This window comes from Catharus ustulatus, chromosome 5 (assembly GCF_009819885.2).
Source record: "Catharus ustulatus isolate bCatUst1 chromosome 5, bCatUst1.pri.v2, whole genome shotgun sequence".
Lineage (NCBI taxonomy): Eukaryota > Metazoa > Chordata > Aves > Passeriformes > Turdidae > Catharus > Catharus ustulatus.
The window spans coordinates 67,497,722-67,513,144 of record NC_046225.1 but is presented as its reverse complement, the minus strand read 5'-3'; the positions used below and the strand labels follow the sequence as shown (position 1 = coordinate 67,513,144).

Here is a 15,423-nt window from a genome sequence, read left to right as displayed (position 1 = left end):
ATAGTTGGTCCAGTGACAGGAATTGTTAATAAGTAATGACCAGAAATCTCAGAAAAATGAATCATCAGTACTTGTTAGGTGTGCCCAAAGGAGCTGAAAACTTCTTATGGTGCCTTTGATGTGATTATTTCTTTTGTAACAAGAAAAAGAAACAACAGACTTTACTAAAAGGTCAGTTAAGTGGCTACAATTGATTGACTTTTCGCCCTTGGAAGATTGTGGTGAAGATCAGATGTACCAAGAATCAGTTATTCTTAATTCATTGCTGAAATTTGATGTTGGATAGGATAAGGCACATAATATGTTCTGTCTTCATAGAGACTTACTCCAGTACTCTGCTGGCTTTCAGGTTTATGAACTGACTCTGCACTATACCCAGCATCAGGATCATAATGTTGTGACTGGAGCTTTAGAATTGCTCCAGCAGCTGTTTAGAACACCCCCCCCTGAACTGCTCCATGCCCTGACCGCCTGTGGGGGCATTGCTCAGGTCAGTGTATCCAAAGATGAACCTGCCAGCAGGAGCCGCAGTGGGAGCATAGTGGAACTCATAGGTAAGCTCTGCTTTTGGTTCTTGGAGTAAAAAAATGAGCACACATCATCAGCTCTAGTTCTCAGTGTTAGCAAAAGCATGAAGGTTAAAGAAAATGTGTGAAGCTATGCCTGGCATTCTAATTTCCGCAGGTACAGTAGAAGTTCTTTCCCTTCTTTTAAGTGGGTGTACATTAATTGATTAATGACAAACTTCAGAGGTTTGGTTTTTTTTAGTTTGTATTGATTTTTTTTTTGTTACACAAAGCAAGTTGAATATGGTGGCTTTTTTTACCCCACAAAATGGATGTTTTTCTTACCAATCATCTGACAACTGTGATTCATAAAAGTAGATCTAATCGTAATTTGCATTAACTGACAGCTTCTTGCTAAATACCAAAACCAGCATGAAATGATTTAAGCTTATCCTTAACAGTTAAAATCAGCTATCAGCTTTCTTGTCTGTGGAGTGCATGTTCTTGAAATTCTCTTAACTGCTACATGCCTGTTTCAAAAGAATCAGTCTCTGATTGGATTTTTGTGAGGAGTCTGTATTGAACTAATGGATTCAGCCAATATTCTGCTTCTGGAAGGTAAATTATTGGCTGGAAGCAATCATAGCAGGGAAATTTAGAACACATTTTTGAAAGCAAACTACACACAAGTGGTGCTTGAATATTAAAAGTAATCCAGTGGCGAATGATCAAAACCTTGGACTTCAAAAGCAGCAACTTTGCTATCTCTTCCTGGCTTTGGTTTTTGTTTGGATTTTTAAAAAATTTTCTTTTTGTTTTGTTTCCCATTCGTGGCTATTAGAATTCCTTCATGATTTCATTAGCTCTGTCTTTGCCCTGATGTGTTACTTTCTGTGATTTGCAGCTGGAGGGGGGTCTTCATGCAGCCCTGTTCTTGCAAGAAAGCATAAAGGTGATTATTTTTGAAAACAAATCTTTAATTGCATTCCTTCCTGATTTTTTTGGGGTTGTTTTTTTTTCCGCCTCCCCACTTCATTGTCTTGCTGAACTTGGGTTTTCATTCACAATTGCCTGTGTTATCAGCTGAGCTTAATCATTGTAAATAATGAAAGAATTCTGATGCAATTTCCGATATTGCAATCAAGATATTCTAGAATCACTTAAAGCAATATAATTTTATTTTTGCTGTAGTTCACTGGCAAAGTTATGTTGATGATTATTGATGCAGTTTTAACTTCTTAAGAGCACATGGAAAAATAATCTCTTTGAACAGGGCATTCTTCTTTTTCATGGTAATTCTTAACCATTAATGTAACTTGCAAAAATAGTTAACTTTGCTGGTTTTGTTAGGCCTGTTTTTTCTCTGTAATTCATTGGTGCATGTGTATGCTTGCATGCTTCAATATGATGCCTTTTAATTTCTTTTTCTGTTCTTGCTGATTAATTCTATATGTTTTTGTCTTGCTGTGTATATTTTCATTTCTTTCTTCAATAGGTAATTCATTTAACAGGATTTTAAAGAATATAGTTTTCTCTGAAGTATTCTTTCCCCAGTTTGTGCATGAGAGTACTTAATATTCAGTTGTATGTTTTCACTTTAGTTAAAACCAGTCATATCTCTATGACAGAATCAGTCTAGGTACAGATGTGTAACACTCATCACCTGCATTAGGTGAGCAAAATGTTGCTACTGCAGTGAAACTCTGTGGGTGTAGTGCAGTCACTGCAAGCATTAGTAAGCAAGAGATGTGCAATGCTGAAGAGAAAAACTTCAAGAAAAAGTAGTTTAAAACTAAGTGAGATTATATGAACTTGAAGGACCATTATACCTTATACTTTTTCCAAATATGTCCTTCAATCTTTTTGTGCAAGGAATCTCATAGTGTTTAAATAACCTTATCAGTATGCTTGAAGAGTATACCAGAATGTAAAGTAGTGGTTAAAGCTGAATGAAATAGTGCTTATGGATGCAGTTATCGTTTCTAGTTTAGAAAGCACAGATTGAAGGAATGGGGGTCTGAAGTAGGTATTGCTGTAGTGTCCAAAGGTGACAACAGAATGCAACAAGTTGGAAGAATGATGCATTTCACATGTAAATAAAAAATGGTAAATTGCCATTTAGGCTTTTTGTCTTGTTGGTAGTCTTCAGTGTAACTTTGAAGTATTAATAATAGTGTAAATTCACTTAAAGTACTTGTTAAAATACTAATCTTTCTTTCACTCTGTGAGAAAACATGTATGAGTCATTAGCTTTCCTCCTTTTTCAAGATTATGGTGTGAAAATTTTGTGGTCTAAACAATGGCATGAACAATTTGAAGAAACCTCTTGACAATTTTGTGCTTTGTACAGGTTTATTTTCAAATTGTGAATTGTTCATTTCTTGCTGGTCTCTGTTGTAGAAAGGAGGGAAAATCCAAACCTGTTCCCACTTCCTCCTTGAGGTCATTTTGCAGTCATATAGAGTAGTGAGCAATGGATGGGACTCTCAAGCTGTTATACTCCTTTGTGTGTAGGGGTGTAAAGTGAAGCTGATCTACAGAAATTTGTTTCACATCTTTGCAATCTTGCTGCATCAGACTGGCTTCAGTTCCGAGCAGCTGGCTGCATTGGTTTATGTTTCAACTTCAGAAGATTATTTGCTAAAAAGGCTGAAAATTCCTTCTGAAATCAGAGCCTATGTTTTGAAAGCAATTTAACTGGATTTTTTTCTTGTCAAATAGAGAAAAAGTATCCTGCTGCATGTGTTATATACTCATTTAATACATTTAAGCATATAATGACTGATTTTCAGAGTTCTTATACTTTCACTTACTTTCAGGCATGGTCAACTATGGAAAGCAGAACAACATCCTGGTTTGTTTCAGTGAAATGGATGTAAATGTGAAAAATAATGAAGTATATAGTATGTTTCATGTATTTTGTTGGGAGCTCCTAGCAGGATTTTACTCATTCATTCATAGGAGCATGTAGTTCTCAATTACTGTAATTTTACATAGAAGGTATATGGAAATGCCATGTTTACTTTTCTGCCTTACAGGTGTGAGTATCATAAGTCATGCTTTTCAGAGGAAGATAATTTTACAGTGGTACTGCTATGTGTTGAAGCAGTGGACAAAAAGAAATTAATGCAAAAGTATATTAATGCTTTTTTTTACCTCCAGTTAACTCTAGTAAGGTATGAAGGTATTCACCCAGAGTTATCCTAACATTAGTTTCTTGCATTATGAGTCTTAGACTACCAGTGCATCTTGGTAGCCTAAGCAAAATGCTCCTTCTCACAGCAGTTACTGTGAATCCTTCTGTCTCAGCAAGGGACTTGCAGCATCTGGAAGGATGGGTTTAACAGCTCCCTCTGCACTGCTTGTGCTGTCCCATGGACACTTTTCAGTGCAGTTGTGTCCTTGGTTGCCTTCCAGGCAGTGTGCATCTGCAGGTATCTTTCTCTTTCCACTGCCTGTAATTTGAGTAGATCATGCTCTGTGAGTAAGAGAACTCTGTGGTGGTTGGTTATGTTAGAAGGGGTTCTCAAGTTTCTTAGGGCCAAAGCATCTCTGAAGATTTTTTGTCTTTGTAATCCTTAGCTCTCAGTGGTTGTCCATAGCTCATCACCCTGTCCCACCTGTGTTGTCTTGTGCTTCTAGTCTGCACTGCTTTTCCCCCTGGGCTTTTTCCATTCTGTTATCTTTGGAGTTCCAAGCAACCTTTGATAATTTTTGTAGCCTTAAGGAGGAGGAGGTTATTTATTCTATTATTTGTGGTGCATTAATGCCCTTCAGAGTTGAGGGCAGACATCCACATGCTTGGTATCCCTAGGAATAGCACATACTTGATGAAATTAGTAGGATCCTAAATGTAGTCCACAAAACCTAAATGTAGTCCACAGAAGTAAACTAGAAGTAATAAGTTGCAGGTAGTTTCTGAATGGTTGCACTGGTAAATAAAATCACTTACCTCTGTTTCCTTTTCACTGCTGTATTAGTGAGGGACTGGGTGTGCACTTTATTCATTCCCTTCTTCCTTTCATCTGTTGCCTGTCATAGCTATGAAAAATTCCTTGGATAAACATTTCAAAAAACAGATTTCACATCTGACTTCAGCTGTTCAACATTTCAAGCTGACTATAATTTATGAAAACTAAAGGTTGTTCATATATCACTTCTCAGGTAAAGTACTTCTTGGTGAAGAAGAAGGTTTGGATGATGATTCTGAAACCCGATCTGATGTCAGCACTGCATCATTTACAGGTACCTGCCTGTCTCTTCAGCAGTGCAGTAGGCAAATACATTGTGTTCCTGCTCTATGCAAAATGTTTAAGTGATGTGTTGTGGTGGTGAGGAAGTGTATGGGCATTCAGAAATCATGGTGAACAGAACTGAAACCATGAATACTGCTGAGTGTAAAACTTCATGAAGTTGACTGCATTCTTTTCTAATGGGAGTTAGTTGTAGAGATGGGGTGGCATTTTTATAAGATACCTATTTTCATACCTATAGTTTAACTGTTTCATTAAACACTTTCCTTAGCCTAGTTTAATATGTGGTTTAGCCTATGAATTCATGTCAAGAGTGAAACACAAATTCAAACCCTGGATTGACTCATAAATGCCTGTGTTTTGCAGCTTCTGTGAAGGGTGAGATAACCACTGAACTGGCTTCTTCATCAGGTGTGTCCACAGCTGGGTCTGTGGGGAGCTCTGCTGCTGATCCCACAGGACACGACATCATCACAGAGCAGCCTCGTTCCCAACACACGCTGCAGTCAGACTCTGTGGACCTGGCCAGCTGCGATCTGACAAGTACAGCTGCTGAAGGGGAGGATGATGAAGTGCTCAGTCGAAGCTCCAGCCAGATCAGTGCTGTCCAGTCAGACGCCACTATGGATTTGAATGATGGCACACAGGCTTCCTCACCAATTAGTGATAGCTCTCAGACTACTACAGAAGGTCCAGACTCTGCTGTAACCCCTTCAGACAGTTCTGAAATTGTAAGTGTGCAGCGGGCAGAGGGGGGATCTCCTTCTACTGAGGGGCCCGACATTTCTCAGAGCTCTTCTGTGGAGGGTCCAGACTTGGATTCGTCTCCGTTCTCCTCTTCTACTTTTCAGTCCTCAGCTAGTAACAGTGGAAAGGTCAGCAGCTCACACCTCTATTGGAGAGCTTGACCTCCTTTTAACACTTTCACTTCAGCAATAATGAAAAACTACAAAGCTGTAATCTGTGTTCTCTCGGTAGGTAATGTGAAGGCATTACAGATTTTGCTCACTGAAGGAAAGGCAATATCAAAGTCTTGGCACAAATATATCCCTTTAGTAGTATGTCCTTAATTTTGTATTTATATATTAATAATTGTTTTGGTTCAGGAGGATTAATGGAAGTGTTAAAGGGTGAACAGTTCATTTGGAATGATAAAGGAATATTTTTGGACCGGAATGCTTCACACTGCCTTCACTTCTGCCTGTGCTTTTACACTTGGCAGCACAACTCATCTTTTTTTACTCCTTTTTATTCCATCTTAAAGATTTCTCCTACAAAGGGGAAGTACTGCATGATTTATGAATGGAGCAGTTACATATCTAATAAACACCTGAAATGTGCATAGCATTTATCTGTTTTAAGACATTTGTCTCTCTTGGGATAGTATTGTGAGGTTGTAATAAAAACAGATAATTCAAAAGGAGGAAAATTTAGAACTTCTTAAGACTTTTTCAAACATTATCAAACTTTTGATTCTAGTTTTTTGATAGTAATTTGGGAGAGTAATAGTCTCTTAACACTACAAAAAGTGCTAGATTTGTAGTCATGCTAAGCGAGTACTTCTGCAAGTGTGAGGAATCAAGAACCAAAGGAGAGATGGTAATTGCTCTCTGAATTAAATGAAGGCAGAGCAAAGGCCAAAGTGAACAGGCATTTATCGACAAGGTGTGTTTATTGGCACAATGTGTTTATGCAAATTCTTGTCAGACTGTTCCATATGTCAGTTGGCATATGGTTTACAAGCAGTAATTACCTGTAAAATTATCCTTTTGTAATTGACAGACTGAGTGGTTGTCCAAGTTACTGACACACAAGCTTTTTAATGAACAACTTCCAGCTGCTTATAAAGAGAGGAAGTAACTGAAGAAGTGTCCTGTTTTCTGATAAAATTAATGATTTTTTTTTTTTACTGTCATTGATCATTATGATTAATTTTTATTGTTATTTTTCCATGTACCTACTGCCTATATATTGCCTTGGTTCCAAGGGTCAAACTCTCATCCTGATGAGTCCATTTTAGTAGTCTGATTTTGAATGAAGAAATTAAAATACTTTAAACTTATTTACCATTTCTTGTCCTGCACAGTGTGTTCTCAGTTTGACTTCACATATCCAGGACAAGTGAGGTTATGGGGGAGTTTAACTGCAGGGCCAAGTTCTGTTTGTGGCAGTAAAGGTGTTGGTTGTGATTTGTAACTGCTGAGAGAGAGACATTTGTGATGAGAGAGCAAGGGGAGCTGCAGGGGAGCAATGAACTGAGTGTTTTACTTTGTTCCTGTTGGTAGCCAAGTTCATGGCTCAGCTGGGAGACTCAACTGGAGCTATGGCCTCCAATAGCCCCAGAGTTACAGGAGGAGGGGAAGTGCTTTGGGGCTTACATGCAGCTGGACACTAATATTTATCAGGCTCATATTTGCTTTCAGTCTACTTCTAGATTACTAACACTGCATGTTTCAAATTTAATACTGTGTGTAAAGATAAATTATTTTAAGTCCTGTCCTTGCACTGTGTAGGTTTTGGAGGGTGCCGAAGGACAGTATTCTGGAATGCAAATTGGGCAGCTACAGGATGAGGAAGACGAAGCGGCAAATGTTCTCCAAGATGATTCAGCAGAGTCCTTCAGAAACTCTTCTCTTGGTATGTCAGTAAATACAGGGGTGGGCCAGAGTGGTGACACCATTCAGAAGCTGTTCAGGTGCATCTGCACTTCCAAGGGAGTGAAGAGTCATGTATTGGATATGAAAAACAGATAACTAGATGGATATGTAAAATAGGGAGTATATCAACACTTTTGATCAATCACTTGTTTTGATCACTGCTAATTTATTTTTAATGTTTGTATAATTAAGTTTAATTCAAGTGCTTTTGGTTTGCATCTGAAATGGTATTTAATGAAGTGCCTTTTTCTAAAGCTCTTCAGCAATCTCACCTGCTGAAAACCATGAGCCATAGTAGGCAGCCCTCTGATAGCAGTGTGGATCGATTCACATCAAAAGAAGATTCAACAGATACTGGTGATCATGAGAACAAGGTAAGAAGTAGTCACAGTGGTCAATTTTAAAGTTCTAGACAATGAAGTTTAAAAGAAATTAAAATTACAGTTATGATGAAGTAAATTAGTGGTAATTGTGGGATGCATGCACGTGTGATGTGCCTTGTTATAGGTCAAAGTAACTCAGGTTGCACAGAGAATCTGAGTTGCAGCCTGAATTTAATTTAACATAAGGTGAATACATAAGTATTGATATCTTAAATGCAATCACCAGCAAAACCATACCAGAACACAGACCCTTTTTGTCTGTGTATTAGTAGGCTACATTGATACTTTTTTACTTGAAGTATCTTTGTGCTGATTGCTACCCGGGTAGATAACTTCATGATCTCCTCAGAGGTTAGTCTTGGAGCCTTGTGCTATTCTAACTACAAGTTACTGATTTTCTCTTGCATCTTTTTGACTATGTCTTTGGACCTTGTTCTAAGCTGGGGCAAAAGTTTCATTTGTGGCAGGCAGAATTAGTTCAGCTTGGACTACTGGGGAATTCTAAATGTGAAACTGCCAAAAGCTGTCCATCTTCTTTGGAAACAACTTAGAAGTAATATGCTTTTCATAGAGAGTTTCCAAAGTTTGATGGCAACAAGTGGCTTAGCATGCTCTTCAGATGCAAACAACAAGGTAGTATAGAAAAATCTACAGTATAATGTTTCTGTAATAAAATTGAACCAGTTCTGATACTGGTTATAAACGCTGAAACATTACATCTGGAGGCCTTTTTTTGGAATATATATTAAACTACATATGAATATCATATATTCATTTTGTATTAAACATTTATACATTTGAAGGTGTGCAGTATTTCTAAATCTTGTGCTAATATTTTGCTTCAATCGAAGAATAATTTTTCTCTGTATAAATGTTGTGATTTGCCTTCAATAGCCCTCCAGGGTGAAGGGGGACATTGGACACTATACTGACAGAGACTGTGCTCCTTTGGTGCACTGTGTGAGGCTGCTGTCGGCTTCCTTCCTGCTCACAGGGGACAAAGGAGGTATGTTTGTCTTTATACTTCTTTGGTTCTCTGTGTCTCTCAATGTACAAAGTTGTGAATGTGACCACTTTGCTCTGTCTTGATTTTGATCTCACTTTATTGGAAATATTGGACTTTTTCTGTGGCAGTCCCTAAGCACCACATCTACATTTTTTAAAATACATCCAGGGATGGGGACTTAACCACTTTCCTGTCACGGTAAATTTCAGTGTCAGAAAACACAGAAAGTTCAAAACGCCCAGGCTTTTGGATTCCAACAGTATACAACTGATTTAAGATGTTTGTTCTTTTTCTCTTTTCTAAGCTCTTACTTACTCATATGTCCATATAATGTATTGTTTTTGGAAGGAGATCAGCTGGAATTATGTTATGGCTGTGTTTGAGTATTTCAAGTATACACAGTAATTTCACGATTATAAGCCGCACCATTTTGACTAAAATTTTGGTCTGAACCCAAAGTGCGGCTTATAATCAGGTGCGGCTTATATATGGACAAAGAATGAAAAGTTGCTGTTTTAGTTTGGAGGACAGGTGTCTGCTGAGAAAGGCAGGAGCTTCTCTTTGAAATGGAGAATGTAAACCCCCTCCCTCCAAATTATTATAATTTTGAAATCAAGGGGCTTTCAGGCAAAGATATGGGAATTAGGAACAACAGTTCTTTTCTAGGGAAATTAAAATAGAAATACAGTACTACAAAGAAACAAACTCCAAACTCTCACAAAGTCAGAGTACAACCTGACACCCCATCAGGCAGGGTGTTGGTAGCAGTTCCATTAAATGGTGGCTGCATCCTCCTGCAGTGACAGATGTGGCTCAGTTGAAGCAGTGCCCCTTTACAAGGTGCAGTTTCCCTCCGGAGGTCCAGTGGTGATGTGCAGAAATCCAGTTTTCCTCTGGAGTCCAGTGGAGAAAGGGGCTCCCTTAGTGTCCCAAAACCTCTTTTTTTATTTTGGTAAGAAGTGTTGGGCCCTTCCCCCTGGCTGGAGCAACTCCCAATGGGATGCAGTAATTTTATCAGTGCCACAGTGGGACTCAGTGGCCATTAGCAGAAAATGACTGGCTGGAGGAAGGATGGGTTGTGAAAAGATAAAGAACAATGCCCTGCCTGGTTTCAATGGATGGCCCATTAGCAGAATATCTGCCGTTGAGATAAGGATTACTGCCCTCACCCTCAACAGATGGTGATGGAATAGATGCCTTTGATCACACTTTATATTTTAACCCAAGACAGTTGCCAACACCCAGAAGTTCGGCTTATAATCAGGTGCAACTTGTAATAGTGAAATTACTGTATATTTCAAATACAGTTCATTTGAGGAAAGCAGAAAAGCAGCCTGTATATCACTACTACCTCTGATAAACTGAAACTGCTTGCTCTGCCTTTGTATTTTTGTGCAGGCTAAGCTATTCTATTTTATATAGTGTTATTAATTAAATTTAAAACAATTCAGTATGCTTTTAAATACCTTCCTTTAAATATTTTTTGTTTCTTCCCCACAGCTTTAGTTCCTGATAGAGATGTGAGAGTCAGTGTAAAAGCCTTGGCAGTAAGTTGTGTTGGAGCAGCTGTTGCACTTCACCCTGAGTCTTTCTTCAGCAAACTGTATAAAACACCTCTGGAGGCAATGGGAGAAGAGTATGGTATGTTGCAGTTCACATATTCCATTTTAATAGTGTGTTTGGATTTTCAGATAAGTGAGGCAGCATCTGTGCCGAAAACTCCAAACCCAGTTTAGTATTTGTGAACAAATATTGCAGAAATTGGAATGAACATGGCTGTGCATGTGGTGAAGTGTATTTTTTGTAGTAAAAATTAGGTTTCAGTGGATGAACTTGGAGAGCATCTGATAAGTTGAAACTGTTTTAAAGCAATGAGTATGTAGAAGGTGGTTGTTTATTTTACAAATGTTTTCTTCCAATTTAATTTAGTCCATATTATAGATGGTTTTTAAGCCATTTGGTTTATTTTTGCAAATGAATCACAGAGACCTGGAGTGTGCAACTGGTTTGATACATTGGCCAAAATGCTTCTTCTGTTTCCCTGGAGCATTTTGTTGAAATAAATCACTAGTGTTTTGATATATGTGATCATTGGTCTGACTGGTGTGTGATCGATCTGTGGATTGCATGCACAGAAAAGGATCTCAGAAGGGGAGAGCTATGGTGGGCATATTTTGGATGTGCTAGTGTTGATTGTCCAATAGTTGAGACCTGCATTGTAACATTTTTATGAATCAGTAAAGTCTAATACTAGTATTTTTAAAATAAAGTAGTTGTAACTTATTTTCTTAGAGGAGCAATATGTGTCGGACATTCTGAACTATATTGACCATGGAGATCCCCAGATCAGAGGAGCTACTGCCATTCTCTGTGGAACAATTGTCAACTCCATTCTAATTAAATCCCGCTTTGATGTGGAAAAATGGCTCATAAATGTCAGAAGCTCAACAGGTAACATTTTATTTTACAGGGATTTTTTGTCTTTTAATGTAACATTGCAATGTTTCATTGCTCAAAATTTTTTCTTTTTCTTTTTTTTTTTTTTAGGAAATCTTTTCTCCTTGATAGACTGCATACCTCTGTTACAGAAAACATTGAAAGATGAGTCCTCTGTTACATGCAAACTGGCTTGTACAGCTGTGAGGGTAAGCAGTAGGAATTTATTTGCACCACCACAGATCACAGGGTTGTGATTCATTACTGGGATACTGCTATGGGCAGATGTCTAAATTGGACAAATGGACAAATTGGAGGCCAAGGGAAGTTCTTTTATCAAGGAGAGGCACAGGATGGGTGACTATTGCGTCTTAAAGACCAGTGAGGCAGCGCCTATGTTTTAGTAAAATGTGTATAGTTTGTGTATGGAAATCATGGTTTTATTTGCGAAGAGGAGGACCTGTGATACAGCTGAGGGAAGGAAATCCAGGTAGGTAAATGAGGCTGTCTTTTTAACCTTCTGTTCAGCAATCTTCGTGTTTGTGTGTAGTGATTTCATGTGTGATGACACTTGTGATAATGGCTTTTTGGAAGACTTCACCAGAATTGTTCCATTCAGGCAACTTAATACTAGACAACTTTGGCTCTTGATTTTTCTCAGTATATAATGTGGCCTGACTTTATACATTTTGGTAGAAATGTTCTAAACCTGTTGGGTTGTTCATCCTCAAACAAGAAAGTACATTTTGTGTAGTTAAATAACACATGGAAGTGTGGAGTTTGATTACTTTTTCCAAAGGTCACACATAGTGCTTATAGTCAAACGTTCAAATATGGAGTTATGACTTCTTCAAAAATTTTGGAAATCAGAACCAGGTGTCTAAAAATACCCTGTGGAAATTAGGAGACTGTTTTTGAACAGATGAGAATGTAATGCTTGTGGTGTTTAAGCCCTGTGAACCCTCCTTTAGAGGATTGCCCTCTAATCTGTGAGGCCTGCATTCCTCTCCAGAAGTTAATTTCAGCAGCAGGTTTTAGCAGTTCACATAGAGGTGGTGTTCTGGCCTTGCAGGGTACCTAACCCTGCTACTTGTCTTAGCTCTTATGCAGTAACTTTTTTTAGTATTCTAAAGAAAACAGGGGGGTTTTTTTGTGATGCTTATTCTGCTTTTCGGAGAATCTCTTCTGTAAAATAACTGAAAGTTGTTTTTTCTTCTCAGCATTGCATCATGAGCTTATGCAGTAGCAGTTACAGTGAACTAGGTTTGCAGTTGATTGTTGACCTCCTTACCCTCAAGGACAGCTCATATTGGCTTGTGAGGACAGAACTTCTGGAAACACTTGCAGAGGTAGATTTTCGGTGAGTGTTTGTGTTTTTCCATGGGTATAGTAACTGAAGTGCAGAGAAGTATAGGAAACTAATGATTCAATTTCTTCTGAAGCATTAACGAGTTTCATAAAACTAATTCACATCAGTCAGTCCTGTATGAATTCCTTTGTCAAGTTACCACTGACTGCACAACCAAGCCCAATCCTAGTAATACTGTATTAATGTAAGTTTTTAGTTCATTGGTGTGTTGTATCAAGTCTTCTGTAAATGTGCCATCAGAGAGGGACCACATAATTTGGAATCTAATTTAGTTTTTCCATTCAGTTTTATGTGTTTTTAAAGAGAAAGTCCCTGAATTGTCCCCTGTTGTCACTCAGTTTCTGTTAATACTGAAATAAATGTCACTTGTTGTTTTTCTTGCATTCTCTCCTTCTCTATTGGTTCTTCCAAGCTGAAAAACAAAAGGTGTTTATAGGAAAATTCTTCAGGTTATCCTTAGTCATACAAAATACATGCATTCTTTGTGTATAGTGATGTTTGAAATGTATTACTGTCTTTTCAAAATAGTCTGATGATTCTATGCATGGGGAAAATTACAATTATAATTATGGTCTTTTAAATAATGGGTTTTTTTAATGGAAGGACTATTTTTCTTCAGTTACACTTGCCAGATTGTAGGTTAGCAAATAGCTTACCTTTTCTAAAGGTTGCAAAAAATGTTTACTAGTTATATTTTCCCTATAGTGGTGTTTTTAAAACACAAACAAAAAGAACCCTCAGAGCAGTGAAGGGAGAAATAACACACAATGTTAGCTAATGTACTCTAAATTCTGTTTTGTATAGGCTAGTCAACTTCTTGGAAGGAAGAACTGAGAACTTGCACAGAGGAATTCATCATTATACTGGTGTAAGTGAATTATTTGATCAGTATATTGTGTTTCTGGATTAAGGTACCAGTGCAATGTCATCATTTTTTAAAAAATTTTGTCAGTGCTGATGGCTGTTGTAATTTTTGTGTAAATAGACTCACGTTCTAAAACTTACTACAACTGGGAATATACTTACTATGGAGATTCAGATATCTTCAGATACCTAGTTTCCTCTGGTGTGTTTGTGTGTTTTGTGGCTTGTTCCTTTTTCACTTAAAAAAAATTGACATTTGTGTTGTTAGAGAATGTGGTTGGCAATGTTAAGGTAAAGATGGTCTTGCAGGCTTATATGACAGATGAAATCTCACTTGTTAACTCTCTTTTAACAATATGGTCAAATGATGAAAATGGTCAGTGAACTTTATTTACTGTGCTAATTTATTTTCTAGCTATTAAAGCTTCAGGAGAGAGTACTTGAAAATGTTGTAATAAGTCTGCTTGGAGATGAAGATCCAAGAGTGAGACACGTGGCTGCAGCTTCATTAATGAGGTATTTGTGACATTTTTATTTATAGAAAAAGAAAAAGTAGTTTAGAAAGATATTTGTAGAAAGATATTTGCATATTGATGTGTACCTGTAACTAAAATAATCACATGGTGTTTTTAGTATACAAATATATAAATATACAAATATATACATATGTATATATTTGTTCCAAAGAGAGATAGGAAACAAATGCATCTTTATGGTACCTGAAATGTGCATCATTCTGACTCATCTGGCAGTTGTACTTTGCTTTCTGTTAGCAATCCAATTACATTAAATTAGGTTCTGAGGGTATTAAATTGTATTACATTCTGAGGGTCACTTTCAGTTTCAGCTTCTTCAGAACATTTTTCTTCATACTGAAGTGGTTTGTTCAGTATCCTGGCAGTGTCTGATTGACTTAAAATGTCGCAGTTCTACAGATTTGTCCCAACTCCCAACCATTGCAGTTTCCACATGATCATACACAGTGTATCTTAAAACTTTTGTGCTCACTGTTCATTAGCAGCAGCTAATTTTGTTTGCAAAGCAGGTGTTTGCTGTAACCTACTACAATTATAGTTGCTGTTCAGATAAATGCACCGAAGGGTAAGGATTAGCTGGTAGTTTATTTACTGGAATTCAAAGACTTAAAATTTATGTTTAAAGAACTTAGGAGCATGTAATATGGAATTATTATCAGAGGAGTTTCTTTCATTGTTTTTTCATGCTATTAAATGCTATCCATTCCTAGTTGTCCTAGTAAAGGACAACAAAACTTTCAAAGTTCTGGCATTTAAAACTGTTTATATTGCCAAAGCAGCTCAGCAGAGGAATCGTGAACTGATGCACATAGAGCTTGTTGCTTTTATTAAGGGTCTTGATTCTGAAATGGAGTTATTTTATTAACTGAGTGGTAACAAGTTGAAGTTTTTTCTATCTTCATGTTGACTTAGTGACAGGAGGTATGTTAAAATTAGAAAAGAAAACCTGCCCAAGAAAGCTTCTACAAGCTTGCAGAAACCCCTTGAAACATCCAGTATGGACATTCATTGGATGTACTGTAACTGAGATTACAAAAAACACAAGTACAATAACTTTTCACTTTCACATAAGTTGAAAATATTATTGTTCAAGAAGACTGGATTTGATTTTATGTTTAGGTTTTGCTGCATAGAAATCAGACGGTAAAAAATGATTCTTTTCAGGTAAAAATTTGTTCTCAGTTGATGTAGTTCTCATGGGGAAAATGTCAGGGAATAGCACGAGAGAAGTAACCTGTGTGTGTGTTTGTTGTAGTATGTATGGGGAGGTATCTTCAGAAAAGATTTTTTTTTTTTTTTTTAATTACTGTATATCTGGAGCAGTTGCTTTGTGCTGACTTGAGCTCCTTGATTATAATGAAGAGCAGTTACATCAAGATTAATTCAGCTTAATGAATTTTGGTAACAGCTTTT

The 15,423-nt window shown here is 37.3% G+C and overlaps 1 protein-coding gene across 2 annotated transcripts in view; it reads left to right on the top strand.

Moving 5' to 3' along the window:
* HTT (huntingtin) overlaps positions 1–15,423 on the top strand; it is a 79,192-nt gene that overhangs the window by 15,818 nt on the left and 47,951 nt on the right. The window contains exons 9-21 of one of the 2 annotated variants that reach the window (XM_033059552.1): positions 350–554; positions 1,411–1,458; positions 4,671–4,751; positions 5,126–5,490; positions 7,273–7,396; positions 7,672–7,790; positions 8,694–8,805; positions 10,306–10,446; positions 11,098–11,256; positions 11,353–11,450; positions 12,462–12,601; positions 13,415–13,478; positions 13,890–13,990. In XM_033059552.1, the coding sequence (XP_032915443.1) occupies positions 350–554; positions 1,411–1,458; positions 4,671–4,751; positions 5,126–5,490; positions 7,273–7,396; positions 7,672–7,790; positions 8,694–8,805; positions 10,306–10,446; positions 11,098–11,256; positions 11,353–11,450; positions 12,462–12,601; positions 13,415–13,478; positions 13,890–13,990 (1,757 nt within the window). The remainder of the gene's footprint in view (positions 1–349; positions 555–1,410; positions 1,459–4,670; positions 4,752–5,125; positions 5,491–7,272; positions 7,397–7,671; positions 7,791–8,693; positions 8,806–10,305; positions 10,447–11,097; positions 11,257–11,352; positions 11,451–12,461; positions 12,602–13,414; positions 13,479–13,889; positions 13,991–15,423) is intronic. The other variant, XM_033059553.1, reaches the window with a different exon arrangement.